General features: G+C 44.5%; 2 protein-coding genes across 10 annotated transcripts in view; one reads left to right on the top strand and one right to left on the bottom strand.

Annotated features, from left to right (window-relative positions):
- Positions 1-5,043, bottom strand: part of Smim10l2b (small integral membrane protein 10 like 2B) — a 34,116-nt gene extending 29,073 nt beyond the window's left edge. For 2 of the 6 annotated variants that reach the window (XR_008218590.1, XR_008218595.1), the window contains exons 1-4: positions 4,931-5,036; positions 4,176-4,530; positions 3,432-3,530; positions 1,240-3,334 (exon numbers count right to left, since the gene is read on the bottom strand). Coding sequence is in view for 2 of the 6 variants with exons in the window: in XM_052739697.1 (XP_052595657.1) it covers positions 4,516-4,752 (237 nt within the window). In the remaining 4 variants the exon portion in view is untranslated. Of the gene's footprint in view, positions 1-1,239; positions 3,335-3,431; positions 3,531-3,827; positions 3,902-4,175; positions 4,881-4,930 lie in introns of those variants that run through there. The other 4 variants (XR_008218601.1, XR_008218597.1, XM_052739697.1 and 1 more) reach the window with 4 other exon arrangements.
- Positions 4,505-27,419, top strand: Ct55 (cancer/testis antigen 55). Of its 4 annotated transcripts, XM_052739680.1 has the most exons (8): positions 4,505-4,615; positions 4,901-5,023; positions 5,367-5,462; positions 6,290-6,412; positions 18,574-18,752; positions 22,407-22,548; positions 25,743-25,855; positions 26,620-27,419. In XM_052739680.1, exons 4-8 carry the CDS (start codon positions 6,373-6,375, stop codon positions 26,809-26,811), a joined length of 666 nt encoding a protein of 221 aa, XP_052595640.1. In that variant the 5' UTR covers positions 4,505-4,615; positions 4,901-5,023; positions 5,367-5,462; positions 6,290-6,372; the 3' UTR covers positions 26,812-27,419. The 4 variants fall into 4 exon arrangements, with proteins under 4 accessions (XP_052595640.1, XP_052595654.1, XP_052595655.1 ...); XM_052739694.1 differs by lacking the exon at positions 5,367-5,462; XM_052739688.1 differs by lacking the exon at positions 4,901-5,023 and having other exon boundaries at positions 4,508-4,615.
- The last annotated feature ends 242 nt before the right edge of the window (positions 27,420-27,661 follow it).

Here is a 27,661-nt window from a genome sequence, read left to right on the forward strand (position 1 = left end):
CTTCAGATACCCCCTTCCTGCTCTACAGCACCCCAGAAACCCCTGTCCTGCTCTCCAGCACCCCAGAGCGCCCTGTCCTGCTCTCTCGCACCCCAGAGTCCCGTGTCTTGCTCTGGAGGACCCCAGAGCCCCCTGTCCTGCTCTACAGCACCCCAGAGCCCCCTGTCCTGCTCTACAGCACCCCAGAGGCCCCTGTCCTGCTCTCTCGCACCCCAGAGCCTCCTGTCCTGCTCTACAGCACCCCAGAGCCCCCTGTCCTGCTCTCTCGCACCCCAGAGTCCCGTGTCCTGCTCTGGAGGACCCCAGAGGCCCCTGTCCTGCTCTACAGCACCCCAGAGGCCCCTGTCCCGCTCTACAGCACCCCAGAGCATCACGTTCTACAACACTTCAGATACCACTGTCCTGCTCTACAGCACCCCAGAGCCCCCGTCCTGCTCTACAACACTTCAGATAGCCCTTCCTGATCTGCAACACTTCAGATACCCCCTTCCTGGTCTACAGCACCCCAGACCCCTGTCCTGCTCTCCAGCACCCCAGAGCGCCCTGTCCTGCTCTACAGCACTCCAGAGACCCCTGTCCTGCTCTACAGCACTCCAGAGAACACTGTCCTGGTCTACAGCACCCCAGAGCTCCCCGTCCTGCTCTACAACACTTCAGATACCCCTATTCTGCTCTAGAGCACCCCAGAGCCTCCTGTCCTGCTCTACAGCACCCCAGAGTCCCCGTCCTGCTCTACAGCACCCCAGAGCCCCCGTCCTGCTCTACAGCACCGCTGAACCCACTTCCCTGCTCTACAGCACCCCACAATCTCCTCTCATGCTCTACAGCACCCCAGCACCCCATGTCCTACTCTACAGCACTCCTGAGTCCTCTCTTTTGCTTCTTTGGCTTTTTTTTTAATCTTCTCAGAAAAACTTTCTGACTTTCTCTAGACTCTCACAATACATTTGCCTTTCCTGGCCTCCTGATTGCTTCTTTCCCAGCCCTCACAGGGGAGTCTCTTACAGTCTTGCTGTCTGACCTCTCCCAGCCCCCTCTCCACTGTCCTCTTGCTAAGGTCCACCTCACCCCAGCCCTGGTGTTTCTGGCTTCTCTGGTGACCCCTCAGAATGGAGCTCTGAGAGAACTGAGATAAAGCCATGATAGAAAAGGAGGCATGCAGCTCCAGCATGTGGTGGGTGGTTCATCATCTCTTGAGTCCCTAGCAAGCTGCTGCCCAAAAGGCAGTGAGGGCTTTACCGCCTGCTGCTGCAGAGGGACTGGTCTCTGGGCGTCACAGAGGGGCCTGCAGAGCGCTGTTGCATTTCTCCTCACTCTCGAGGTTCTACTGGAATTAAACACATTGAGTCCAGACCTGGAAAGAACGAGAACCTTTGCTTCAGCTTCTTTCCCTGAATACTGGACAGGAATAACTGCCACCTTCAGGGCCGGCTCGACTGTTACCCCCTTGGTCAGGGGGAGCAGAGGGTGGTGGTCCTGTCAAGGACAGTCTAGACGGAAGCTCTGAAGCTGCACTTTGCCTGCACAGCTCTGGATGACCCTCTGGGCTTGGAGCTTGCTGTCCCGTACCCCACCCACTTCCCCACCCAGGTACGGTATGGCACCCAAGAAAAACAGGAGGCGTGCAGGCAGTATTTGGTGTACTGAACTCGAGGATTTTCTTCTAACTTTGGGAGACAACAACAAGTGACAACATCGGAACTGCATCTCTGACCAGACAACACTGGCAATGCGGAGTTCATCACACAAGGAAATGTACGCTCATCCAGGTCAAGTCTCCGAACTGATCGAAGCTCCGCAGCCTGCAATGCAGACTGCAAGGAAATAAAGTGCATCACCACCCCATCACACAGCGAGGGCACCATGGAGGAACAAAAGGAGCCCAGGGGGAGGGGGGGACGCAGAAGCTCAGACTACTCAGGGCCAGAATGGGACAGGAACACAAAGCTGAGTCCTCCTTCTATCCCCGTCTCCTGACTGACGCCACTGGGCCCAGAATCCAGTCCAATGCCAGTGCCTCTGACCTCACACCATAGTCCATGCCTGAGCATGAGCAGGGAGGGGCTTCCCTGGACTGGGAGGTCTAAGAAGGCAGAGCCTCAGACTCCATACCCATTTCTCCAAGTAGTCCATGATCCCTCCTGTACACAGAAAACAGGAGATTCCCAGGAGCTCTTGTCGCTACCCAACAGCTCCATCTCCATCACACATGTTTACACACAGGCGTGCACACATGCATTCAAACATACATATACAGACTACTCAGCGAGACTTGGCAGAAGGAAACCATCGGGTCCTGGGCTATGGCAAAGAGCGGAGAACATGTGGCAGCCACCTTTCAGCTTGTGTCCTTCAGCTGAGACAGATCTCCATTTGGGTCTCTGACTCCAAGTAGGCAGATGGGTCACTCTGTCCCTGGGGCTGGCTGGCATGCTGAAGGTTTCTGCATCAGGAATGGAATGCACGGACCTTGAGATACCAGCATCAGAAAAGCTGGGGGAGTGTTGGATAAGTAGTAAAAGTATCCCTTGGGCTGTCCTTGGGCATTTGGAGACTCTAGCCTATGCAGGGCCTCCTGGACAGACTGTCCTCCACCTATCTGGAGGAGATTTTTCCCATGTGATGCTGGGGATGGGGCTGCAAGTCTAGGAACAGAGAAACAGGGCCATACAAACCATGGGTTTCAGCCCGTAGTTCCTCAGCCTCCCATGAACCACATTTGCAGTCCACTAGCACACAACTGCTCAGGAGTCCTTGGTCAAGCACCAGAGAGGCAGGGAGGACTAGACATTTCAGGAAGTTCTCGAACCTTCCTCTCTGTTCATGAACTCAACTACTGGCCTGTCTTCTAGACCACTCCCAGGAAAGGTAGATGCCCAGCTTCCCTACCCCATGGTGTCTCTTTCTCCCTAGGTCCCCTGGCAGCTCTCTACTCCCTCCCAACCCCAATGTCCTGCCAGGTCACAAAGAAGACTGCAGAGGAGGTGGGGGAATGGAGGTCCAGGGCAGGCCAAGCTCCCCACTATTCTGTGTAACAAGGGCAAATCCCACGCCTTTCATTGAGCCCTGCTGAGTTCCTGAGGTGGGAGAATACCTCTCCCTCACAGTGTTGCTAGGAGATATCAGTGCCCAAAGTACACTGGCATCTTTTCTATGGAAGGGCCAGAAGACCTGAGCCACGCCACCCCTCTAGGCCTCTACCAGAAGGGCCTTTCTTCTAGGTAGGCTCTTCACTCGGCTGCTCCCCCGGCTGCTACAGGAACTGCATCTCTATGTAGGGATCCATCTTGAAATGATCTCAGAAGTGGTGAGCCATCACCTAGAAGAGCAAGACCTGAAATAAAAAAGAGGGAGACTTCAGAGCTGGCCTCCTGTGCACTCTCCTTCTCTACCCTATCCCGACAGCAGCTGCCTGCTCCTGGAGTCCTTACCACTTCCCCAGATCCTGTGGTACACAGCTGCCAGGCTGCTCATGGCTGGTGGATGGGCTTCTGGGTCTGGAGAGTGTGATCGCAGGTGCTGCAGGGAGCCTGGGCAGACAGGGAGGAATAGTTCCTGTTCTTTCCTGTCTGCAGATGCAGAGCCTGAGGAATGCCCTCAGACCGGGTTAGGGGAGCAAGAGGGAGGGCAGGAGGAGCAGGCAGAGGACAGACCCTGCCCGATCCCCAACAGTGCAGGAGCAGTTTGGAGAAGGGCTGTGTAGAGCTGCAGAGACTATCCTTGGGTCTCCATGCAAAGAAGGGGACAGACCTGAGGTTTGGTTCAGAAAAGAACTGTCCTTTTTATCTGACCACCCAACAGGTAAGGATCAATGGACAAATCTTTACCCCTCATGGGACCTTCCTGGTGGCTCACTGGCCCAATCCTCTCCCACTCAGGGTTCAGGTTACATCTCAGGTGGCTTTCACAAAAAAAAAAAAAAAAAAAAACGGACTTGAGACCTGGAAGGTGGGTGGGAGGGGCTTCCTGTCTGTGTGTTGGTGATGAGCTGGCCCTCCAAGATGTCATGGCCGCCCAATACCCAATCATGGAACCACCAGCAGGGAACACGGGAGAGCCTCGCCTACCTTTTCAGTTTCCAAGCTTGGCTAAGCAGCATGTGTGCCATGGTGTATTCCCTATCCCCACAAACCAGTCATACCCACCAGCCTCCATTCCAACCTGTCTGCACCTACCTTCCTGCACAGGGCCTGGTAAATCCTGCGGTAACATCCCCTCTTTCGAGTGTTCCCCCTTTCTGGCCAATGGGAGGCAACAGGTTTGCCAGACTCTGGTGATTCTCTGGATGCAGTGGAAAAGGACTCGGCTGTGAAGGTTTTTTGCGGTATGGGATATGGTACCTGGGGCCCTCCGCGGAGGAGACCTAAAATGGAGGGGTCCGGGCCGTCCCGCCTGCGCCCCCCGCCGCGGTCTCTGGGCACTGCGGGGCCCCACGGTCCTTCCCGCGGCCGCCTGGCGCGGGTGGCGCGGATGGCGCTCTCCGCCCGAGGGGCCGCCGTGGTGCCGGGCGACGGCTCACTCGATCCGCACCTGCAGGCGGACATTGAGCATCACCGAGGCCACCATGTAGAAGTAAGGGAAGTTCACGCGCAGCCGCCAGGCCAGGTCGAAGAAGGTGAGCAGCGTGCGCGTGAGCCCCTTGCAGAAGGCGCTGTAGGAGCCGCGTGTCGCCGCCCAACGCGACAGTCGCATTGCCAGGCCTGATAGAGCCGCAGCCGCCGCTGCAGCAGACAGGGCTGTAGTCACCGCCATTGACCTGGCTCACCCGCTCACCTGCAGCAGAGCCAGCCCAGTGTGCCACGCGGCCCCAACCCCCCATCTCCTCCCCCCACGGTCCAAAGCCCTGCCCTCGGGGTCCCGGGTCCCTGAAGCCTTTAGTGCTCCACCCACCACCCTACAGCTTCAGTGGATTCGCGCCCTCCCGCCAGACCTGCAGCTGCTCAGCTCCGCCTACTCGCTGCAGGATCTGAATGATGGAGATGGAGACCCCGCAGCATGCTTGCAGACTAGTCTCAGAGACCCGGTAAAGAGCCCCGCCCCCCGAACCCTGAGGCCTAGGCCTGGAGCTGCTAGTTTAGGGGCCCCATCCGTGGTTTCTCATGGCAGGTCTCTGTTGAGCTTAGGCCCCCCTCACTAAACCCGTGTGATCCAGCCCCACACAGTTGAGTTCATGTCCACCTCCTTCCTGGCTGCTCAGTGCCTATGCCCAAGGACCAAGTGGTTTAGTAGGTGCCAGTGCCAGAGTTTGCTCCTGTGAATCTCCTAGGATAATGGAGGTTTAGCAGGTTTTGACCATTTTGTTGATGTTGTACATAAACCATATCCAGAAGCCCCGGCCTATGCACACCTTCATCCTTCTTCCACAGTATCCTCAGGATATGTGGCCAGCCAAACACTGCACCTTTCTTGAATTCAAATAGAAATGTAACTGTACCATGGAGTGCTACCGAACCCATATTCAGGTATTTTTTTATTATATTTACTAGTGCTGTGTATTTCTTTGTTAGCAAATTTTAACATAGTCCCTGGATTTCTAAGAATGCCTCTTTTAAACTGTTTATCCTGGTTGCTAAAAAAGTTTGTCTTGAATTTACATTAGCTACTTGTTTATGATCCCTGACACACTAGTGTGCTTAAATGCTCTTATTTTTTTCACCCAATTTTATGTTATGTAAACTAAACTAAATACCACGAAAGCCCTATATATTTAATGAAGCAGGAAATCCTCACGCTTCCCTAAGGTTGTAAGTTTAAAAACAGTCACCTTATTGCCTTTTAAGGTTTTACAAGGAAGTTATACCTGAGTATTCCTCTCAAAATGACTGTTCGCCATCACATTTTAATAGCTCTATGACTTCCTGTACAACTGTTTACAGGACCAGAACATTCACATATACTTGGATCATTGTTCTACTTATGTGGTTGAGATTTTGTTTTGTTTTGCTTTTTAAGGGGAAACCTGAAACATTAAAGAGATAGTACAACAGGACTGATCCATGATCCACTTTCCCATCTGTTCCCAAACACAAATTCTCCATTCATTAATAGATCCTTTCAGAATTAAGGGGAAATATAAACAGTCATGAAAAAAAGGAGATTAGGAGAATTTGTGAACAGCAGAAACACCCTTAAAATGTCAAAAAAATAATGTCATTCTATGAAGAAAAAAGAAAACATTAAAATGAGTAAAACTAAGGATGAGTAGAATGGACTCTCATGTGTTTTTAAGGTTTCTTTATTTTTATGTGTGTGCACCTGTGTGAGATTATTGTGCACCATGTGTTTCTAGTGCCATTGGAGGCCTGCTGAAGGAGGCCAGAGGATGTCCGAACCCCTGGAACTGGAGTTAGAGGTGGTTGTGAGTGCACTAATATGGGTTCTTGGAATCACACCTGGGTCCTCGTGAAGATTGGTAAGCACTCTTAACTGCTGAGCTATTTCTCCAGCTCCCTTATGTGTTTTTAAAATTATGTTTGAGAGTGGAAACCTCAAAAAATAAATGCCATCTAGCATAATGCTCTCCTTCTGCAGCTGAAATACTTAAAAATGTATTTTTAAAAAGAAGTTAAGCAGACCTAAAAGGAGTGAGATTACACAATTTAAAATGTCAATGTCAGCGGAGTGTGAGAAGTTAATATGTATATTGTAATACCTGCAGCAGACACTAAAATTGACTATATTAAATGCATTATATAGCAGTACAGATAAATCACAATGAAATTTTAAAAGTTTTCATGTAATCCACAGGAGGGGAACAAAATAGGAACAGGAGAAAGAAACAGAATTAAGAGACATGTGTTGGGCCCTGACCCCCGTTCCTTGGGTAGCTGTTGCCTTGCTTGCTGACCTTGATCAGGTGTCCTCCCCATGCTAATTCCCTGCCGGTTTCCTTCCTCCTAAACTGTTTACCGGAGGTTCCTTGTTTGCGTATCCTGCATATTGGTGTAATGCTAGAATGTAAAACATCTGTAGTGAACTTTTGCCCTCCCAGGTTCTTCCACTGTGCTGTAAGTCTGTATTTAAGGCCTCCTCCCTCCTTCAATAAAGGGCATTCTACTGAGAGGAATGACCGGCTGGCTTGTCTCTTTTTTTAATCCTCAGCCCCTCGCTCAGACATGGTGACCGAGTAGTAACGCAGGCGTTGCTACAGACATGTCTTATTTAAATCCCACCAACACTCATTTTAATTTTACTTTTGAGATAGGGTCTCACTATGCAGTCCTGGCTGGCCTGTAATTCTCTATGAGGACCAGGCTGGTCTCAAACTCAGAAAAACCCACCTGCCTCCTGAGTGTTAGGATACAAGGCATACACCATCATATCCAGCATTCTTTTAATTTAAGTGGTCTAAACAGATTGCTTAGAAGACAGAGATTGTCAGAGTGGATTAAAAACTCACTTCAAGTCGGGCAGTGGTGGCACACACCTTTAATCCCAGCACTCGGGAGTCAGAGGCAGGCAGATCTCTGTGAGTTTGATGCCAGCCTGGGCTACAGAATGAGTTCCAGGAAAGGCGCAAAGCTACACAGAGAAACCCTGTCTCGAAAAACCAAAAAAAAAAAAACAAAAACAAAAACAAACAAACAAAAAAAAACCACCTCACTTCAAAACTTACTAAGTAACTTAAAATATTTACTTAGCACAGCATGGTTAACAATTAGCCAAGAAATAGAAAAAAAAAACGAAATGTTCATCAGCTCATGAACGGATAAACAAAGTGTGGTCCCCACACACCACAGAATACTATTCAGTCATTAAAAACAAACAAACATGGATATAACTGGTGGTCATTAACTAAGGACAAGTACAATAAAATTTCAATAAATAAATCTAAAAAAACCATCCCAACTTGAATAAAACACCAAATATTTTCAAAAAGGTTATGCTTCGAAGAAAACAGACAAAAATCCTCAGTCACATGGTGTTCCCATGAATGTTTAGCCCACTGTCCCCAAGCTTCATTGCCCTGTCCTGCCCAGCAACTTAGGAATTGTGTTTAGTGAAGTTCAGTTTGCCCTCCCGCTGCAGGTTCAAGGGAAAGCAAAGCGAACACCTGCAGAATGTAAGCAAAGAATAGTCAGAAAAACATGCAGTAGAAAGGGACTTGTCGCTAACTATGAGAAAACATGTTTCACTTCTTAAGGGTCTAATGAAAACACCAGTCATGAAAACTAGTGATAACTCTAAAACAGCTTTGTTCTGTGAAATAATACCTTGTAGCCCATTTTCCAAGATTCAACCAAATCAAGTCAATCAAACCTAGTGACATTTAAAGCAACAGCCTCAACCAGTGTACGATTCAGTTCCCTTATAGTTCATATTTTATTCTTTCTCAGACCCCACAAACACTAAAGTGTATTTCAAAAGCATTTATTCTTATTATAAACCTTTTATTTATACACTAATAATTAAATCATAGGGGAACATGTGATTAAAACACTGCTCCATTTTAAAAATTATTACACATCAGGGTATGATGGCACATATTTTTAACGGCAGTACTTGGGAAGCAGAGTCAGGCAGAACTCGCTGAATTCCAGGCTGGTGTGTGTGAGGGGTCTACACAGACCGTCTAAAAATAAAAATAATTATTGAATACTTTGGCTGTTGTGGTCCATCATCACTGACTTCTAGCTGTATAATAACTGCTCCCACCTTCATTTGCAATTTTAAGAAATCAGTTGTGAATGGGAAAGTGTATATTATGTCCTGTTGTTACACATTTTTTCTGATCTTGAAGAAGTGGTCAATGATAAAGAACTGCTTTTGGTGCCGGGCGGTGGTGGTGCACGCTTTTAATCCCAGCACTCAGGAGGCAGAGCCAGGTGGATCTCTGTGAGTTCGAGGCCAGTTGGTGTACAGAGCAAGATCCAGGACAGGCTCCAAAACTACACAGAGAAACCCTGTCTCAAAAACAACAACAAACCCAAACAAACAAACAAAAAAAAAGAACTACTCTCTTTTTCCTTTGTTTTCTTTCTCAGTAAGAGAGTGTTCTTTTGTATGTAGCCCAAATGCCAAATTTATGTTTTTGACATGCTTACTCCCAAGCCTAATGACCTGAGTTCAATCCCAAGGACCCTCATGGTAGAAGGAGAAAATCAATTTCAGCAGGCCAGGTCACCCTCTGACTTCCACAGGCACTCAATGTACACACACATATGCGCACACACACTAAGTAAACAAATACATTTTAAAAATGAATAAATAACAGATTGAGAGCTCCTGATGCCTTGCTTACCTTTATTTCCTTGGTGTCAAAAAAAAAAAAAGAACCTCGAGCAGAACCCCTATAAAACTCCCTGTAGCAAGCAGCTACAAGGCCTGTTAGGCTACACGCCAAAGTGACCCCCAATCCCATGACACCAGACTTCTGGCAGCAACTGTAAGCTTGAGAACCAAGTTCTCAGGGACAACATGGGTTTTTTAATTACTATTTATTTATTTATTTATTTATTTATTTATTTATTTGTGTGTGTGTGTGTGTGTGTGTGTGTGTTTACACGTGCTCACGTGAGAGAGTGAGCAATAGGAAAAGCGTGAGCGAGAGCTAGAGCCAGTGTGCATGCATTCACACAAATGTGGAGGTAAGAAAGACAGTTTTGAGGAGTTGCTCCTCTCTTCCCACTATGTGGGTTCAGTGATCCAACTTAGGTTGTCTGGCTTGCGGCAAGCACCTTTTACCCACTTATTTTTCCCTTCAATACCAGGGATTAAACCTAGGATCCCCGTATGCTAGCCAAAGCTCTCTACCACTAAGTTACATGCCTCAGTTCAATTTATTTATTCTTGGATTTACAGTATACTTCCTACAAACAAACATATCTTTTTCAAAGCCTATATGTAATTTGATAATGACAGTAAATTGTAGAACTTGAACATGGAACTATCAAATTCTGGAACTCCAAAGGATAATTCAGATCATACAGTTTAATATCTCCCATCATGCACAACTTATTGCCATGAGATCCTTGATCAATGATATATTTCTAGTTGGCCCTAGAATTAATTGACAGAAACTTTATTGTCTCTTAATACAGGCCTTAACTTTTCTTTTGTTATTTTAAGGTTTTCTTAGCTCTATTTAATTCTATTATTGAGTATATGTGCATACATATTTGAAAGACTATTCTCTCTTTCCACTGTGAATTCAGGGGTTTGAGCTCAGGTCATCGGCTTGATGGCAAAATTCCGCCCCCCCCCCCCACAGCCATTTTGCTGCCTACGATGGCAGTCTTACTCTAGTAGTCTAAATTCCAATTTTAGCACAGCAGCTGATTACTCCTTGTCTAACATATATAGACTTTCAGATTATTCAAGGAATACTCCTGTATCCTTATTGTATGTTTTCTTAACAATGGACTGTCATTTTCATTGCTCTTTGTGAATATGTTCCCAGCATGAATTTCCTCTGTATATATTCCACTTTATGAAGAACTGTTTAAAATCAAGGCATCCGGAAGCTGGGGAAAATGTCTCAGCAGTTAAGAGCACCCATGTGGCAGCTGACAACTATCTAACTCCAGTTCCAGGGAATCCAGTGTCTTCTTCTGGACTCCAAGGGCACCAGGCGTGTGTGTGGTACACAGACACACCTGCAGGCAAATCATCCATACACATAAGATAAATCAATCAAATTTTTAAAAAAGAAGGCATGTGCAAAGTGACATTGTGCTACCACATAGGTAGTACATAGGCTGCTGGCTTTATTTTCTTCCACCTAGATATTTGCTTTTAGGAAATAACAAATCATAATGTTTATGATAAAAATAACAGCTCTTTTTGGTTTTCCAAGAAAGGGTTTCTCTGTGTAACAACCCTAGCTGTCCTGGAACTCTATTTGTAGACCAGTCTGGCCTCCACCTCACAGAGATCCACCTACCTCTGCCTCCCAAGTGCTGAGATTAAAGGCGTGCGTTACCACCACCTGGCAAAATAACAGCTTTAATGACATTTGTGGCAGTTTGATTAAGAATGACCCCCATATGCTCATATATTGACTGCTTAGTCACCAAGGAGTTGCCTTATTTGAGAAGGATTGGATTAGGAGTTATAGTCTTGATGTAAAAGGTGTGGCCTTACTGGAGAAAATGTGTCACTGGGGTTGGATTCTGAGGTTTCAGAAACCAACACCAGGCCCAGTCCTGCCCCACTACGCTTGCAGATCAGGATGTAACTCTCAGCTACGTCTCCAGCACCATGTCTGCGTGCTGCCATGCTCCCTGCCATGATGATAATGAACTAAGCCTCTGAAACTATAATCAAGCCCCCAATTAAATGCTTTCTTTTGTAGGAGTTGCCTTGGTCATGGTGTCTCTGCACAGCAATGGAACAGTGTCTATGACAACATATAATTCACATAGTGTAAAATCCATCTTTTTAAAGCACACAACTCAAACTGGACCTGGTAGCTCACTTCTGTTATCCCAGTACTGGTGATCCAGAAGGACTGCCACAAAAAAAAAGGAAAAGAAAAGAAAAGAAAGAAAGAATGAAAAAGGAAGAAAAAAGGAAAAAGAAAGAAAAAAGGAAAACCGTGTCTCTCCCTCCCCTTGTACTCTTAATATATTGCAAGCTGGCCTCAGACTCTCAGCAATCTTTTATCAGCATTCTTCCTGCCTCCACCTCTCAAGTATTGCGATTACAAGAATGTGCAACCATGCCTGATGTAATATTCAGTATTTCTGACTGACTTCTTTCACGTAGAATAAATGTTCAAAGTTCAGTCCATCTTCTATGATGTATGTATGAAAATGTATGAATATGTGGACATACACTGGCATTCTCTTGGCTAGGTATCTAGTCTCGAAATCACCAGAGCATATGATCCCTCTCCACTTAGCTTTCTGTGGAATGGCCCAGGGAGAGAGGTTGCTTTACTTGCTGTGGCACTTCAACAAGCTCACTCACAGTGTGTGAGCATTGTAATTGCTTTATAACCTTGACAACACTTGTTACTCCTTATCTTTTTAAAAATCAGAAACATTTTTAAATAGATATGACATAGCACGTCAGTGTAGTTAAGTTTTTTGTTTGCTTTGGTTTTTTTGTTTTGTTTCGCTTTTTGGCTTTTCGAGACAGGGTTTCTCTGCGTAGCCCTGGCTGTCCTGGAACTCACTTTGTAGACCAGGCTGACCTCAAACTCACAGAGATCTGCCTGCCTCTGCCTCCTGAGTGCTGGGATTAAGGGCGTGCGCCACCACTGCCTGGAGCCTTATCAATTTTATGGCTGACTAATACCCCACTCTTAGACACACATGACATATTTGGAATGAAAAAATTATATTATATTTATATACAGAAAACTCAGGCCAGGTAGTAGTGGTGGTGGTGGCGGCGGCGGCGGCGGCGGCGGCGGCGGCGGCGGCGGCGGCGCACGCACGCCTTTAATCGCAGAAGTAGGGAAGCAGAGGCAGGCGGATCTCTGAGTTCAAGGCCAGTTTGGTCTACAGAGTGAGTTCCAGGACACCAGGGTTACACAGAGAAACCCTGTCTTGAAAGACAAAAAAAAAAAAAAAAAAATCAGAAGGAGAAGAAAACTCAGCAATGTGCATTTAACTCGGTTTATTTTATTTTATTTTGGTTTTTCGAGACAGGGTTTCTCTGTGTAGTTTTGGTGCCTGTCCTGGATCTCACTCTGTAGACCAGGCTGGCTGAGAACTCACAGAGATCCTCCTGCCTCTGCCTCTCAAGTGCTGGGATTAAAGGTGTGCACCACCACCACCACCCGGCTTAACTCGGTTTAGTGGCAAGTTCTCTAGCCACACATTTGGGATATCAGATGTCAGTGCATCATTGATTGTAATGGTCCTCAGACCTTCTACCAGCTTAAGCAGAGCTCCTCTGTCTTTCAAGTTAATCTGTGTTAAGACAATGGTGGTACATGCCTTCCTGTTCTGTGGACCAGCTGCCCCCGCCTGGCCTTCCTCTTGATGATGCAATAAGGGACCCCCATCTTGAGACATAAGGAAGGCAGGAAGACCACGAACGCTATGTTGGTTATGTGATCTGACCTGTACTTGTGGCTGAATTTGAGCACAGCAGTAACTGTTTGATGGTCTGGTTAATCCCAAGCAGCACTTTTTGACCACCGCAGCTGGATGTAGCGGGCCCATCTGAAAAAGCAGATAAGGTCTCTTTTGAGAGGCATGTCCCGAGCAATGCCATAAGTTCTTGATTTTTTTTCTCTTCAGATGGAGGATTCTCCATCTTTTCGGCCTCCTGCTTCTTCCTAACAGCAGAGGCTGGGCTCACCTTTCCCTTTGGCCTTCTTTTCTTGCAGCACACTACTTGGCCGGGGAAGAGAGGCACATGACAAATTGTGTTTATCCAGTCATCCACTGAAATAGATTCCCAGTGTGATTCTATTTCCTCATTCTTGCTATTGTTTCCAGTGCTTCTGGAGCTCTTGTCGGGAAATTATTGCTTTTTTTTAATAAACATTTTAGAGCAATAATTTGTTTCCGTAAACAAACAGCAATGTTTGTTTCCTGTATTTTCTCTAGCAGAAATTGTCCAGTAGAATGTGGTAGCTCGTGTTTGTAATCCGAGCATTCAGGAAGCTGAGACATCCTTTATTTATCTTTTTTTTTAATATAAACATCTTGACTTTTATTTATTTTTGTTGTTGTTTTCTTTATTAAGAAATTTTCTGTTCATTTTACATACCAACCACAGATCCCCTTGTCCTCCCTCCTCCCGCCCCCCAGCCTTCCTCCTCAACTCACCCCCCATTCCCACCTCCTCCAAGGCAAAGTCTCCCATGGAGAGTCAGCAGAGCCTGCTACATTCAGTTGAGGCAGGTCCAAGCCCCTCCTCCTGAACCAAGGCTGTGTAAGGTCTCCCACCATAGGCACTGGGCTCCAAAAAGCCCGCCCATGCACCAGGGATGGATCCTGATCCCACTGCCTGGGGGCCCCCTAAACAGTTTAAGCTAAACAACTGCTGAGACATCCTTTAATCCCAGCACTCAGGAGGCAGAGGCAGGAGGATCTCTGTGAGTTCGAGGCCAGCCTGGTCTACAGAGTGAGTCCCAAGACAGTCAGAGCTGTTACACAGAGAAATCCTGTCTCGAAAAAGCAAAAACAAACAAACAAACAAAAAGAAATAAAAAAGAAAAGAAAAGAAAAGGAAGCTGAGACAAGAAGATTGCCATGAGTTTGAGGTAGCCTGGGTTAGAATGAAATCCTATCTCAAAAACAAAACAACAATAACCACCACAACAAACCATATAAAAGTGTACGGGTGGAGGCTATTTTAGATTGATCGCAGCTCTACGCGATGGGATAAACTCTGAAGTCCTGCCTTCCAACTTCCCACAACTCTGAGTAGCCTTCTCTGAGTAATCTACACTCCTATTGGCTGGTTGAGCAGATACACCGGTGCTCCACACGTGGCAGTCTTGCCACAGTGAGAGCCTAGAGGGGATGTACAAAGAACAGAAGTAGACTAGCTAGCGCTCTGAGAGAGCGGCTGTGGTAAGGCTTCTGGGAGACTGAGAACTAGACAGCAGGAAGCCTCACTCCTGGTACCACTTGGTGCTCAAGCTTGCTCAGACGACAAACCATGCATCGGCTAATTTCCAGATTTCGTGCCTTCTTTCGGAGGAAAGCGGACCCAGAGGAAGAGAGGGACCAGAAGCGGAGGCTCTTGCAAGGTACTGCACTATTTTTTTTTCCCCAAAGAGACCTTCTCTTTGAGGTATGTCCCATCTCCATCTGGAGTCTGAAGAACTTAGAAAACTTCTCCATGGCTTACTTGCGCCATCTTTTTTTTTTGTTTGTTTGTTTTTATCTTTTTTTAGAGACAGGGTTTCTCTGTGTAGTTTTGGTGCCTGTCCTGGATCTTGTTCTGTAGACCACGCTGGCCTTGAACTCACAGAGATCCACCTGGCTCTGCCTCCCAAGTGCTGGGATTAAAGGCGTGCGCCACCGCCGCCCGGTTTAGTAGCGCCATCTTGTTGCAGTAGGGCATCCCCATTCGTGCCCTCCTCCGCCACCTGCTGGATAGTCTTGCATAGATTCACTCTAGAACTTTCCTGCCCAAAGGAAAGACAAAAGGCAAAGAGAAAATAATGACAAATAAAGGCAAAATAATGGGGACTACAGAGAGTAGTTAAGAGCATTTTTGGTTTTTAGATGACCTGGGTTCAGTTCCCAGCACCCACATTGCTGCTCACAACTGCCTGTAACTCTAGTTCTAGTTCTCTGGGTTCCAAAGTCCTCTGTCCTCCGAGGGCATGCGGTACACATACATACACTCAGGGCAGGCACGTGTGCGTACACACGTGCGCAAACACACACACACACACACACACACACACACACACACACACACACTCTTTCAAAAAAATTTAAAATAAGCCGGGCGGTGGTGGCACACGCCTTTAATCCCAGCACTCAGGAGGCAGAGGCAGGTGGATCTCCTTGAGTTCAAGGCCAGCCTGGTCTACATAGCGAGCTCCAGGACAGGCAGGGCTGTTACACAGAGAAACCTTGTCTTGAAAAACCAAAAAAAAAAAAAAAAGAAAAAAAACCCAACCAAACAAAAATCTTTAAAATAGAAAGGACAAAGTATGGCCAAAGACAAAGAAGGCAGAGGTGGGTGAGGGGTGAGAAGCCATTTTAGTATACCTGAGGAGCGATTGGCAATTGATAGTTGCTGGGGGAGGGAGAGCCAGCTTTCTCTAAGGATGTGACCACTGACAGGTCGACCACACTCCAAGGCAGGCACTAGACCAAAGAGTGTTTGGGCAACACAGGTTGGACTTGATGGCCTAAAAAGAAACACAGGGAGAGACTACTATATTGGGTGACTGGGGAGGTGGGGTGAATCTGGGAGGAATTGGAGCAAGTGGGCTGTGTCAATAGGATCCAAATATATTGTAGGAAATTCTTAAAGAATCAATTCAATAAGTTTTCGAAACAGGGTCTCTCTGTTTGTAGTTTTGGTGCCTGTTCTGGATCTTGCTCCGTAGGCCAGGCTGGCCTCGAACTCACAGAGATCCGCCTGGTTCTGCCTCCCGAGTGCTGGGATTAAAGGAGTGTGCCACCACCGCCCGGCTTGGGTTTATTGGGTGTTTTTTGTTTGTTTGTTTGTTTGTTTTGTTTTTCAAGACAGGGTTTCTCTGTGTAACAGTCCTGCTGTCCTGGAACTTACTCTATAGGCTGGCTTTGAACTCAGAGACTCTGCTTTAGTTTACTGTAGGTTACAGGAAAATTCCTTTTGGATTTTTGGATCTTCTACTTTGGTGGTGATTTTATTTTATCCTAAAAACTTATCTTTTTTTTTCTTTTCTCTCTCTCTCTCTCTCTCTCTCTCTCTCTCTCTCTCTCTCTCTCTCTCTCTCTCTGTGTGTGTGTGTGTGTGTGTGTGTGTGTGTGTGTGTGTATACAGTTATGCAACAGCACATGTCAGAAGGTCAGAGGACAGCTTGTAGGAGTCAGTTCTCTCCTGCCATTTTGAAGGATCAAGGAATCCAATCCAGTATCAGGCCTGGGAGCAAGCAACTCTACCCAATGAGCCATTTTGCCAGCCCGTTGATTTTGTCTCTTAACTGAGCACATGTTTGGATCTATTAACCATCTTTCTGTTACTGTGATAAAATGCCTGAGACAAATTAACTTAGAGGAAGAAAGGCTTCTTGGGGCTCACACTTTCAGAGTGTTCCGTCAGTAGGTACTTGACTGTGTTTCTGGAATTCTGGCAAGACAGAACATTCTGGTGGGAAGATGTAGTAGAACAGAGTTATTCAACTCAGGACAGACAGGAAGGAGAGAAAAAGATAAATTTCATAACAAAGCCCTTCATCCCCCCAATTCACCAAGGTATATGAATTCATAAAATTACTCAGCAAATGAGGTCATGGCTTTCCTAATCCAAAGGCTTCACTTTTGAACACTGTTCCCTGAGGATCAAGCCATTTTTGTTTTTGTTCTTTGAGACAGTGTTGCTCTGTGTGACCATGGCTGTCCTGCAACTTACTCTGTAGACCAGGCTGGCCTCGAACTCACAGAGATCCACCAGTCTCTGCCTCCCGAGTGCTGGGATTAAAAGCATGCACCTCCACAATCTGGCAGGGATCAAGCTTTTAATACGTTAGCTTATAGATGACATTTAAAACCAACCTATAATAGGAACCAAGCAAATGAATCATATATCTATGACCAATAAGAAGATAGGAATCAAAGTTTACTTGCTCACTTTGTATCCCTCCCTAAATGCAAGCCCTGGATTCTGCCACTGATTACTTGTACAATGGATTATTTTAAGGGTATGTATTTCATTAGTGAGAGTCCAGTAAATAGTTTGAAATGGCTGGGGTGAATGGCATCCTTCCTCTGAATTATATCAATTCTAATTAATTGTATCAATTCTAATTAACTATAATTTATGTTCAAAGACTCTGGCTTTTTTTTCAAGACAGGGTTTCTCTGTGTAGTTTTGGAGCCTATCCTGGAACTCACTCTGTAGACCAGGCTGGCCTTGAACTCACAGAGATCCGCCTGCCTCTGCCTCCCAAGTGCTGGGATTAAAGGCATGTGCCACCATCACCTGGCCAAAGACTCTGGCTTTAAGGCCTGAAAATATCATTACTATTCACAAACATCCTCACAAAAGAAGCTCTAGTATTATCATGTCCATGCTACAGACAAGTCAGGTAGGCAAGCAGCAAAGAGTGCCCATCTAGTTTGTGGCCCAGCAGAACTCATACCCTGATGCCCAGATTGAACAAACAAAAGAAAACACACACACAACCTCCATGCAACCAGGATGTAAACCTAGCCACTCTCCCTCCAGAATCTTGCATACTTAATCATTGCTTACTAACCTAATTCCTATTGTGCCCGTGTCTCGAGACCAACACCCCCCCACCCCACCCCCGAGCAAGAGCATCACAGAGCCGATACCTGATGCAAAACACACAGGGGTTTATCGATAACAAGCAAGCCTGGGCTTGGTCTGTGTCCAACAGTCAACATAGCAGGTGGAGGAGGACAGCCCTGAGCTCTCAGAGTGAGGGGTTTTTAAAGGGAAAAACTGCAAGCAGGGTCGTACAAGTCTTTGCGTCATATGATTGGGTGAGGGTGTGTAACCTTTGAATTTACTGGTTGGGGGTTACAATTATCATTTTTGGGCAGGCCTGGACAAGTCCCAGGCTCTGTCCTTGAGCTGCCATGGAGGCTGGCTGGCCTTACACGTTCACATTGACCCATGCATGTAGCTCTAAGTTGATGAGGGGTCCCAGAGAGTAAACAATTGGCTGAACCTTGAGCAGTCAGAGTACGTGCAGAAAGGGAGCTACTGCAAGGACTAAGTCTTTTGTTCATGGCCCTCCCAGAAACTGCTTGCTCAAGTCTCAGGAAACTGAAACTGAGGCCTGATCTCTGAGAGAAGACTGACAGCCTGTTATGGTGTCTGTTTGGTCCTTTCATTATCTTAAATCAAAATCACTTTACTTCTAGACTTAGACGGTTGTTATCACAACTTTCTTGGTAGGGCTTATTTGTAGTATGTGTTTGTGCTTGAGAATAATTTACACATATGTATTTTTTTTCTTTACTCATCATTTAGATGACACACAAACCATGCAGGGAGTTGCGACAGGGTCCTGCAGTGACTATGGTTGCATTCACGAGCGCATCCTCTTCAATGCTGGTGTCATGCCAGGCAATGAACCTCTGCAAGTTAAACCAAAGGTTCCTGCACTTACGGAAGTAGACCAAATCACTCACGGATCTAATGCAATCACAGTAAGAGTTGTACATTCTGGGTACTTTCTTATTTCTGAGTTCTTTCACACTGGCTTCTATTTAGTCAGCCCCTCTTTAATAGGTATGTTGCTGTGGATGGAAGCTGGTCTAACTTAGAGGATTGTATAGGATATCTGTTATATTTTTGTATTAGTATTTATTTAGAAAAGTATAAATTGCATTATCTATTCCTCAGTATTTAACAATGACTATTAGAATGTATGTTATTCTGTAACTTTTTTCTATAATGCAAATAATGGATATGTGCTATTTAATAAGTAATTACTATGTGAAAAGACATGTACTTTAATCATTTTTTTAAAAATAGCTTTATTGAAGCATAATTTACTTACCATGGAGTTCTCCCAGTTTCAAACATTTTCAGATTTCCAGAATCTGTATCAAGCTCCCCAGTTCAGATACTTATCACTTCAGTCTGTGTATTTGAATTAAGCTTATTGTTATTAGTGTGCTCATTGATACCATCAGCGGTGGGATGTGAGACTCCCTATTTGTCAGGTTTGGCAAGAGTGAAAGTATTGTCAATCCTTGCCATTTCTAGCCATCTAAGAAGTGAAAAGCCAGCCAGGCTTCCACATGTAGTAGGGCTGCCTGTTAGTTGGAGACAGGGCATTGAGAGGTCAGAGGGTGTACTGGATTACCCATGTAGTATGCGAACCTGTTGCTTCATTTATGGAGAAAACAGAATAAATAACTAACCATGAGGAAGTTGGTATTGACAGCTGGAGATGGAAGTTACATGGAGGGAGAAACTGGGGTTTTCAAAATTGGAAACATGAAAATGAATTTATATGAATCAAATTTCATTCATTTATTTCCCCCAAGACCGAATTTAATTAAGAAGGCCCCATAAATCAGGAACACCACAATTTCAGTTACTCCTTTACAATGTGTTATGCCTGTAGCTACATTTGGAGGATGAAAACGCCATTAAATCTTTAAACCTCACTAAAGTGCCATCGACTTCCATGAGAGTAAGAAGCAGGGCCGTGGGTCACTCTGAGAAGTGCTTGCTGCATAACATGAAGACTTGAGCCAGCACCCAGTTAAAAGCTGGTTGCAGCAGCATGACCTTTAGTCCCAGTGCCGAAGAGCAGAGACAGGAGAGTTCCTGGAGCCTGCTGGACAGCCAGTCTAGGCAGTCATGGCATTCTGGTTTGGTGAGAGAGGCTATCTTGAAAAATAAGGTGGAGAACAATTGAAAAAGGTCCCAGTGTGGGCCTCTGACTTCCACACATACAGGCATGAACATCTCCCAGCCACCGCTTCCCCAAACACATACACACACACACACACACACACACACACACACACACATTTCACAAGGACAGGATAAATCAACAGTTTCTCTTTCTAGACCGTCACATTTGAGCATGGATTCAGTCACTCTTACTTGCTTTTTCCTAGGAACATAGCAACAAAAGTCCACTCACTCCAGACAGGGCACCAAAACAGACCAGAGTTTCTACCCAAGTCTAACTTGGGTATATAGTGAACTTATTGGAGTCTTACAGGGGGATTGGTTATAGGACAACAGGTGACTCAAAGTCAACTCTGTCACCAAACAGTGCACCCTAGCATTGGTGATGACTTCTAAAAGCTGCACCCCTGGAACTCTCTGCAGACTTTCAGTTCAGAGGAAATAGCTACATAAGAGTCATTTACAATAAGACTAGGCACAAGGGGTGTGGAAAGCTGGGAGGAGTGGAGGGAGGGAAGGCTGTGGTCGGGATGTATTGCATGAGAGAAGAATAAATAAAAATTAAAACAATTAAAAAGGAAACAATAAATAAGGAAACTGAGGAAAAAGTCATTTGCAAAAAAACAGCATATGGATCTCTTAAACAACGCAAACACATTATGTCCCACAGACCGAATCAGTTCAGGTACAAGTTCATGCCAAGTAGTCTCCTTAATTTTCCCATTTCATTCCATGCCCCAGGGAACTCTTCAAGAGGCAGGACAAATCCAGCTGGGTGCATTCTGGCCAATCTGCAGCATAAACTGTTGCCCCAGGATGGAGAGCAGCTTGAGCTCTGGGTGAAGCCCGAGGCTGGGGGTCAGAGGGGCAGGGATGAGTGAGGAGTAGGGCAGGACCTGAGCTGGATCAGGCAACAATAAAGCCCACGGCCACTAACTAGATGCTCATAGCGTGGGCCAGCAGCTGTGGGAGCTCTCACTGGAAAATTTTGAGCATGAAATTCTGCTCCTGAGTGCTAATCCTACATGTATATATTAGGCAAATAGGTAGTGTATTAGATTATAAGTTGTATGTCTAACTGTGTGGAATGGAGCCACTAAAGTACGGCACTTCCTTTTTGTGGGATGTCATGTTATCTTTTAAAAAGTTAAAGCAAATTGACTTATTTGTGCTCATTTGGTTATATATTTATTACACATGTGTAATATTACATTTTCCTTTAAAATAGTGTATAGGTAAATAATCTGGAACAAGGTAGGTATGAGTGTTATAGTCTAGGGAAGAAAGTTACAGACCACTACACATGTAAAGCCACATGGGAGTCCTTTAGTAGCTGACAGTGGAGAGCAGACTCTTGCCATAAAGAACTCTTGGCCCTGAAGCTCAGGGGTATAGAGTTTATAAAGGCAAAAAACCACAGTGATACCCTTGTCAGGTATAGGTCAGGGGGACCTTTTTATATTAGTTTTGGTTATGCATTAAATAGATATTTTGGTTATACATCCAGGCTATGGTGAAGGTCATAGAAAGTCCCTAATGTGTGGCCAAGATTGATGTGACTGTTCAGGTAATTAGGGATTGAAAATGGCCTGAGCAGACACAAAATGGAGTCAGGGCAAGATGTTGTTATCTTGGTCACTTCATGAGAACATGGCCAGTGGTTATTGCATAGGAAACCAATAATCCTAAGAAATGAGAATTTAGATACCCTCCCTGTAGCCCCAAGCAGTTGCACGCATGCTCCACCACCGCCCAGCTCTGCTATGGCTTGCTATTATCTCTGACCCTCAGGCAACTTTATTTATTAACATACAAATAAAATCACATTTCAGTACAAATAAACTACCACCGTACCCCGCCCCCTTTATTTTACTTTAGATACAGTCCTAACTTAACTGTGACTTTTAGACCCTCCAGCTGTGGTTGTTTTCTTCCCTCTCATGGGAAAGTCGGCCTGACCCTGCTTAGCTTCCAAGATCACATGAGACTGATAGTATTTAAGGTGGTATATACCTCTAGATTTATTTTCTCAAATTTATCTTGACATTCTTTTGTCTCCTTAGATGCTCTGTTCTGGAATCTTAGCGTTTATTTCCCTCCTTTTTCTGTATTGATGCTGGCTTATCAATTGCAATCAATGTGGCATACCAATGCAAGATGCTAATGATAAGAGAAGCTAAAGATTGACTAGTGAAAATGTGTGGCAACTCTATTTTCTTCTCAGTTTTCCTAATCTGCTCTAAAACTATAGTAAAAATGATACAAAGCTCAAGCATTATTCCATCAGCACATGCCAATTTATGTGCCAGTTGTCTATGATCATTATTTGAATTATTGAATAGATTTTTAGGGTAGAATTCAAATTTTTTAACTTCAGTTTGTTTGAAGTAACCATTTTTAGTTTATTTATTTGTTTATTTACTATTTTCCAGGCGGATGCTTACTGTGATGGCCATGGTGATGACCCGTCAGCATCTCACATGACAGTGTCACTTGACTGTATCACCTCTCTGATAGATGATGCTGACCATATTAATCACGAACTGTCTTTCTCTTTAGACATTGTCTGTAAAGGTACACTTCACTTTTTTTTTTTTTTTTGGTTTTTCAAGACAGGGTTTCTCTGTGTAGCTTTGCGCCTTTCCTGGAACTCACTCTGTAGCCCAGGCTGGCCTCGAACTCACAGAGATCCACCTGCCTCTGCCTCCCAAGTGCTGGGATTAACGGCATGTGCCACCATCGCCCAGTACAATTCACGTTTTTATTTATTTACTTATTTTCTTGTTCTTTTGAGACAGGATTTCTCTGTGTAGCCTGGCTGTCCTGGAACTTGCTCTGTAGACCAGGCTGGTCTTGAACCCACAGAGATCTGCCTGCCTCTGCCTCCTGAGTGCTGGGATTAAAAGCATACACCATCATCCAGCTCCTATTTTTAAATTTAAAATTAGGTGTCACTCATTTGAAGTATTATGAGTTGGACTAAGGAATATCTTCAAATTTGGAACATGCTAATTTGACAAGAGGATTTTTGTATTACATCTACGACTGTAGTACACTTGGATCTTTGGATGTATTGACCTCAGAGCCCTGTGCTTGTTAGGCAAGGTCTGTACTACTGAGCTACGTTCTCAATCTGATACTTGGCTCTTATCAGTGGCACTTCAGTATTTGAAGTGGAATGTTGGAGTTTGAAAGTAAGGTACAGCAAGGGACATCAAAAAATCTCATACTATAATTTGTTACATTTTCATTTATTTGGGTATACTAATATTTGTGCAGCTTTTTAATTTTGTGCGTATTTAATTTCTATTCTAACACTATTACATGAGTGAAAAGATAATATTTCGTAATACTTCAAGTGCTTTAAAATAAGGCTCGGAAAAAGCCCGCCCTCCCTCTCTCTCTCTCTCTCTCTCTCTCTCTCTCTCTCTCTCTCTCTCTGTCTGTGTGTGTGTATTCAGTCTATTTGTATTTATTGTTTCATATCTAAAGCAATGATGTGTTAATTTAAAGAGACTATTGGACTTTTATTTGGCTCAATTGAGAGTTCTAAATATTGAGGGCAGAAGACAAAATATAGAAGGCTTCATTAAATCTTTTTATAGAGAGCTCATAGTATCATTGGGAGAGACAGACAAGTGACTCCATTAAGATAGTCTGAATGAGCCGGGTGGTGGTGGTGCACGCCTTTAACCCCAGCACTCGGGAGGCAGAGCTAGGCGGATCTCAGTGAGTTCAAGGCCAGTCTGGTCTACAGAGTGAGTTCCAGGACAGGCACCAAAACTACACAGAGAAACCCTGTCTTGAAAAAACCAAAAAGAAAAAAAAAGTCTGGATGCAAAGCAGCAGTGGCAAAGCTGTAAGAATGACAGTGATGGCAGAAATTAGAGAAGGCTGACTGGGCTGTGCACTGTTCAGGCTGGACTGTATACCCTGCCGTTCAGTGTCTGCGCCTTTAACGGTTAAGTTGGAGGACGAAAACAAAATGAAAAATAATAGTTTGATGCATAATGAAATGCAAATCTAGTGAAATGTAAACTTGATACCGTTATTATTATAAGGCTTCCCCCCACCTTGAGACAGGGACTTCCTCTATTGCCTAGTTTTGTCTCAAACTTCTAAACTCATGACATCTTCCTTCATCAGCTTTCCAGGTACCAGGCTGGATTTTGAAAGATGAATGGAAGTAAAAATAAATTATACTCACTGTAGCTTAATCAGGTGCCATTTAACTTGGATAAAAAGAGTGACATTGTCCCAGTATACAAAGCTGCTTTCTACTTTACCTTTCTTGGATGTAAGAACCTGAACTTGATCTTGGTTGTTATCTCAGGAACCCTCCCACAATGACTGCTTGGTGGTGTCTAGAATTTTACAACATGTTTCCCCAGAAATTCTCACATTTCAGAGGAAAGGGTCCCTGTGATTGCTAAGTTCCAAAGATAATTTATTAGCCTGTCACTTTACTAAATAGGAAGTCACCAACTACAGGAAGGATGCTAGAAATACTCTTCTCAGAGTGGAAAGAACTTGGACATGTTCGTAGTGCAAAGGATATGACTAAAGGTGCTGAAGAGAGCAGGAAGAAATGATGAAGTGAAGTCCCTGAGCTATAAATAGAGGATAGGTCCCAAGGCTTAAGTGGAGAGATCTACCTTTGTGAAATAGAGTTAGTCATATTAGCAGACTTTTTTGGGGTAAGAAAGACAGTGGCTAAAAAAGAAGTTTTGCTGATCACTAGCACTGGAAACAAATCTTAAAAGCCCCAGCCAGTCATATGTAAAATTATCATAATAAATGCTATTAAATGAATACTATGAAACCCAGTGAAAATGGCAAACAGTTTATTATTATTATTATTATTATTATTATTATTATTATTATTACTGTGTGTTGCTAGAAATCAAATCACATGCTAAGTAAGCTACAGCCTCAATAATTTCTTTAATGAGACACTAAAAGAAGGAAAATCATGTTGTTTTGCCCTATACTGAGGAATGAATATGTTCTTTCCTTCCTGTTCGTTAGACAGATTTCACTACCTCACTTTGTTTTAGTACTGTTTTTTCTTTTAAATGTTATGTATGTGAGTGTTATGCCTGAGTGTATCTATATACCACTGCTTGAATGCCTGGTTCCTACAGAGGCCCTTGAGCTGGAGTTACAGGCAGCTGTAGCCTCCATGAGGTTGCTGAACACTGAACCCAGGTCCCCTGCAAGAACAGCAAGTACAGCCGGGGGTTGGTGGCACATGCCTTTAAACCCATCATTTGGGAGGCAGAGGCAGGCAGGTCTCTGTGAGTTCGAAGCCAGCCTGGTCTACAGAGAGAGTTCCAGGACAACCAAGGTTACACAGAGAAACCTTTTGTTTAAAAAAAAGAAAGAAATGAAAGAAAACAGTAATTGCTTTTGACTATAGAACCATCTCTTCAGCCCTTACCTTTTACAAAAATTGTGTCTATTTTTATTTATTGTGTATGTGTGCATTTGTGTACATCACGTGTATGTGGGGGGGCACCTGCAGAGAGACCAGAGGAGAGCACAGATAAGCCACAGGTGGCTGTGGGTACTGGGAGCTGAACCTGAGTCCCTTGCAACAGCAGTAAAATCTCTGGACCATCTGTCCGGCCCTGGGGTTCTAAATGTTAAAAATGTACTTTATACTCAATAGAAACTGTGTCAGAGATAACTTGAGAGTAAATGGTGAAATGTCATATTCCCCAAATAAGATGCCCCTCTAACTTGATTTTCTCCCATGACTGTTACAGATTTTGAACCTTATAAGGGTGACCTGGTAGAAATTGAGTTTTCTGAGCAGCAAGACACACAGAGCAGGAAGGCCATCTTGATGAAGCCTCTGAAACACCATCATGTAAATGAGGTAGTTCATGTGCTGTACTTCCTTTGTGTCTGCTTAGCTTTCATTTAGTGATCATTTTTGCTGCTCAGGATTATGTTACAAGTGTTAGGAAACCTAAAATAATAGCTTTACCAAAATGAGCTTCTTTTCTTATTAAAAATACTGTAATTCTGAATGGAAATGAGGAGAATGTAGTACATATGATGAAAATTGAAGTTTACACAGTTTATCTGGGAGGCATCAAAATGTGGTAAGAACAACAAAACTAAAAAACAATGGTGAGGTTTCTTGGAATTGTTAAGAAAAATGAGTGGAGTGTCACTTAAACCCCTCAGTGGTATGTGGGTATGATATGGGTAGTAAAAACTGAAAACAAGTTGACTTGCACTCATTTTGTACCATAAGAAAAATGAAGGAATGTGCTGCTTCTAATGCAACCGACAAAGTAGAGGAAAAATGATAGTCTACTTAGCAACACATTCCTTGCTCACTCTTTGTTTTTCAAACAGTCGGCCTTAACTGGAAGTGAACAGTCATTGTGGGTAATATTTAAAACAAAATTCTCTCCGCAGAGACCTGGTGCTCATCCTCAGGGACTGCTTTCATTGGCCTGAGGTTGGATCTGGACAGGGGTGCGCTTACACAGCACCTAAATGTTGCTATTGTGTAACATAGGGTGGGAATCTGGGGTGGGGTGAAGGGGTCTGCTGGCTAGAGCCAGAGAGAAAAGGGGCAGAGTCTGTGACCATGATTTCTCCATTCATTGCTGCCATTTCTCATCCCAGGTTTGCGTTACCAGAGTAGATGGAAGAACTGGGGTGCTGGAAGACACCATCTTTTTCACCTTGGATTCCCTTAAACTTCCTTCTGGATATGTGCCTCAACTAGATGATATTGTCAATGTGGTCGCTGTGCAGAGCATTCAGTCTCAGTATTTGTGGAGAGCAGTCATAATGGCCCCAGTACAAGGAACATAGGAACCAAGCCTTTTGTATTTCTTCTTCAGTGTTATTTCTATGTGTAGTGAAGGGCCTACTTTAATGCAATAGTTTGAATTAGTAAGCCAAAATGTATGTTAACTATGTTTTTACTTGAAAACACCCTGGTAATTTTGTTGGAAGTGTGGACTCACTTTAGGAAGGTGCCTGATCTATTCAGAGACATACCCAAACTGGCTTTTGTGTACAGCAAAGGAACAACACTTCATATTAGGTTAAATTCTGTTTTCCATGGTCAGGAATGTATTATGTGCTGCTAGTGGCCTTGTTTGTCCTTTGAGTAACATGCAGAGGGAGGCCAGCAAGTGAATGTGTGTAATTTAAAGGCACAGATGCCTTCAATTCCGATCCCCTTATGCTGTGTACAATGTTTACTTTTTCCATAGCATTTTTCATTTCCCACTGCCTACTCAGTTTGTTAAATTTAACACCAATCTAATAGAGCCCATCCTTCCATGTTAGAATGCTAGATTCATACATACAGGGTTTTGGCTTATCCATTAGCTTCTCAGCCAGTGTCTGATAGTTGGGGCAGACCACATATTATTAACTTTAATAATAATAAACGAGTTGTCTGAGCAGCAATACTTTTTACCTGTGGTTAACTTGCTGTTCAGTCTCTATGAATGAAATTGTTATGTATGCTATTAGTTGTTTACTTGCTGGTTTTTTTGAAACAAAAACATTGCTGTATGGGGTGTGAATCAGCTTCCATGATCTCCTTTGTGGGAGAGGTGCAGTCTATCCACAGACAAGAATTGGAACAAATCCAAAGCACCATGAAGGAAGGGGACATGGCTTACTCAAGCTAGAGGCTGCTTCTAAGATT

Source organism: Peromyscus californicus, unplaced genomic scaffold (genome assembly GCF_007827085.1).
Source record: "Peromyscus californicus insignis strain IS unplaced genomic scaffold, ASM782708v3 Scaffold_10__1_contigs__length_136768540, whole genome shotgun sequence".
Lineage (NCBI taxonomy): Eukaryota > Metazoa > Chordata > Mammalia > Rodentia > Cricetidae > Peromyscus > Peromyscus californicus.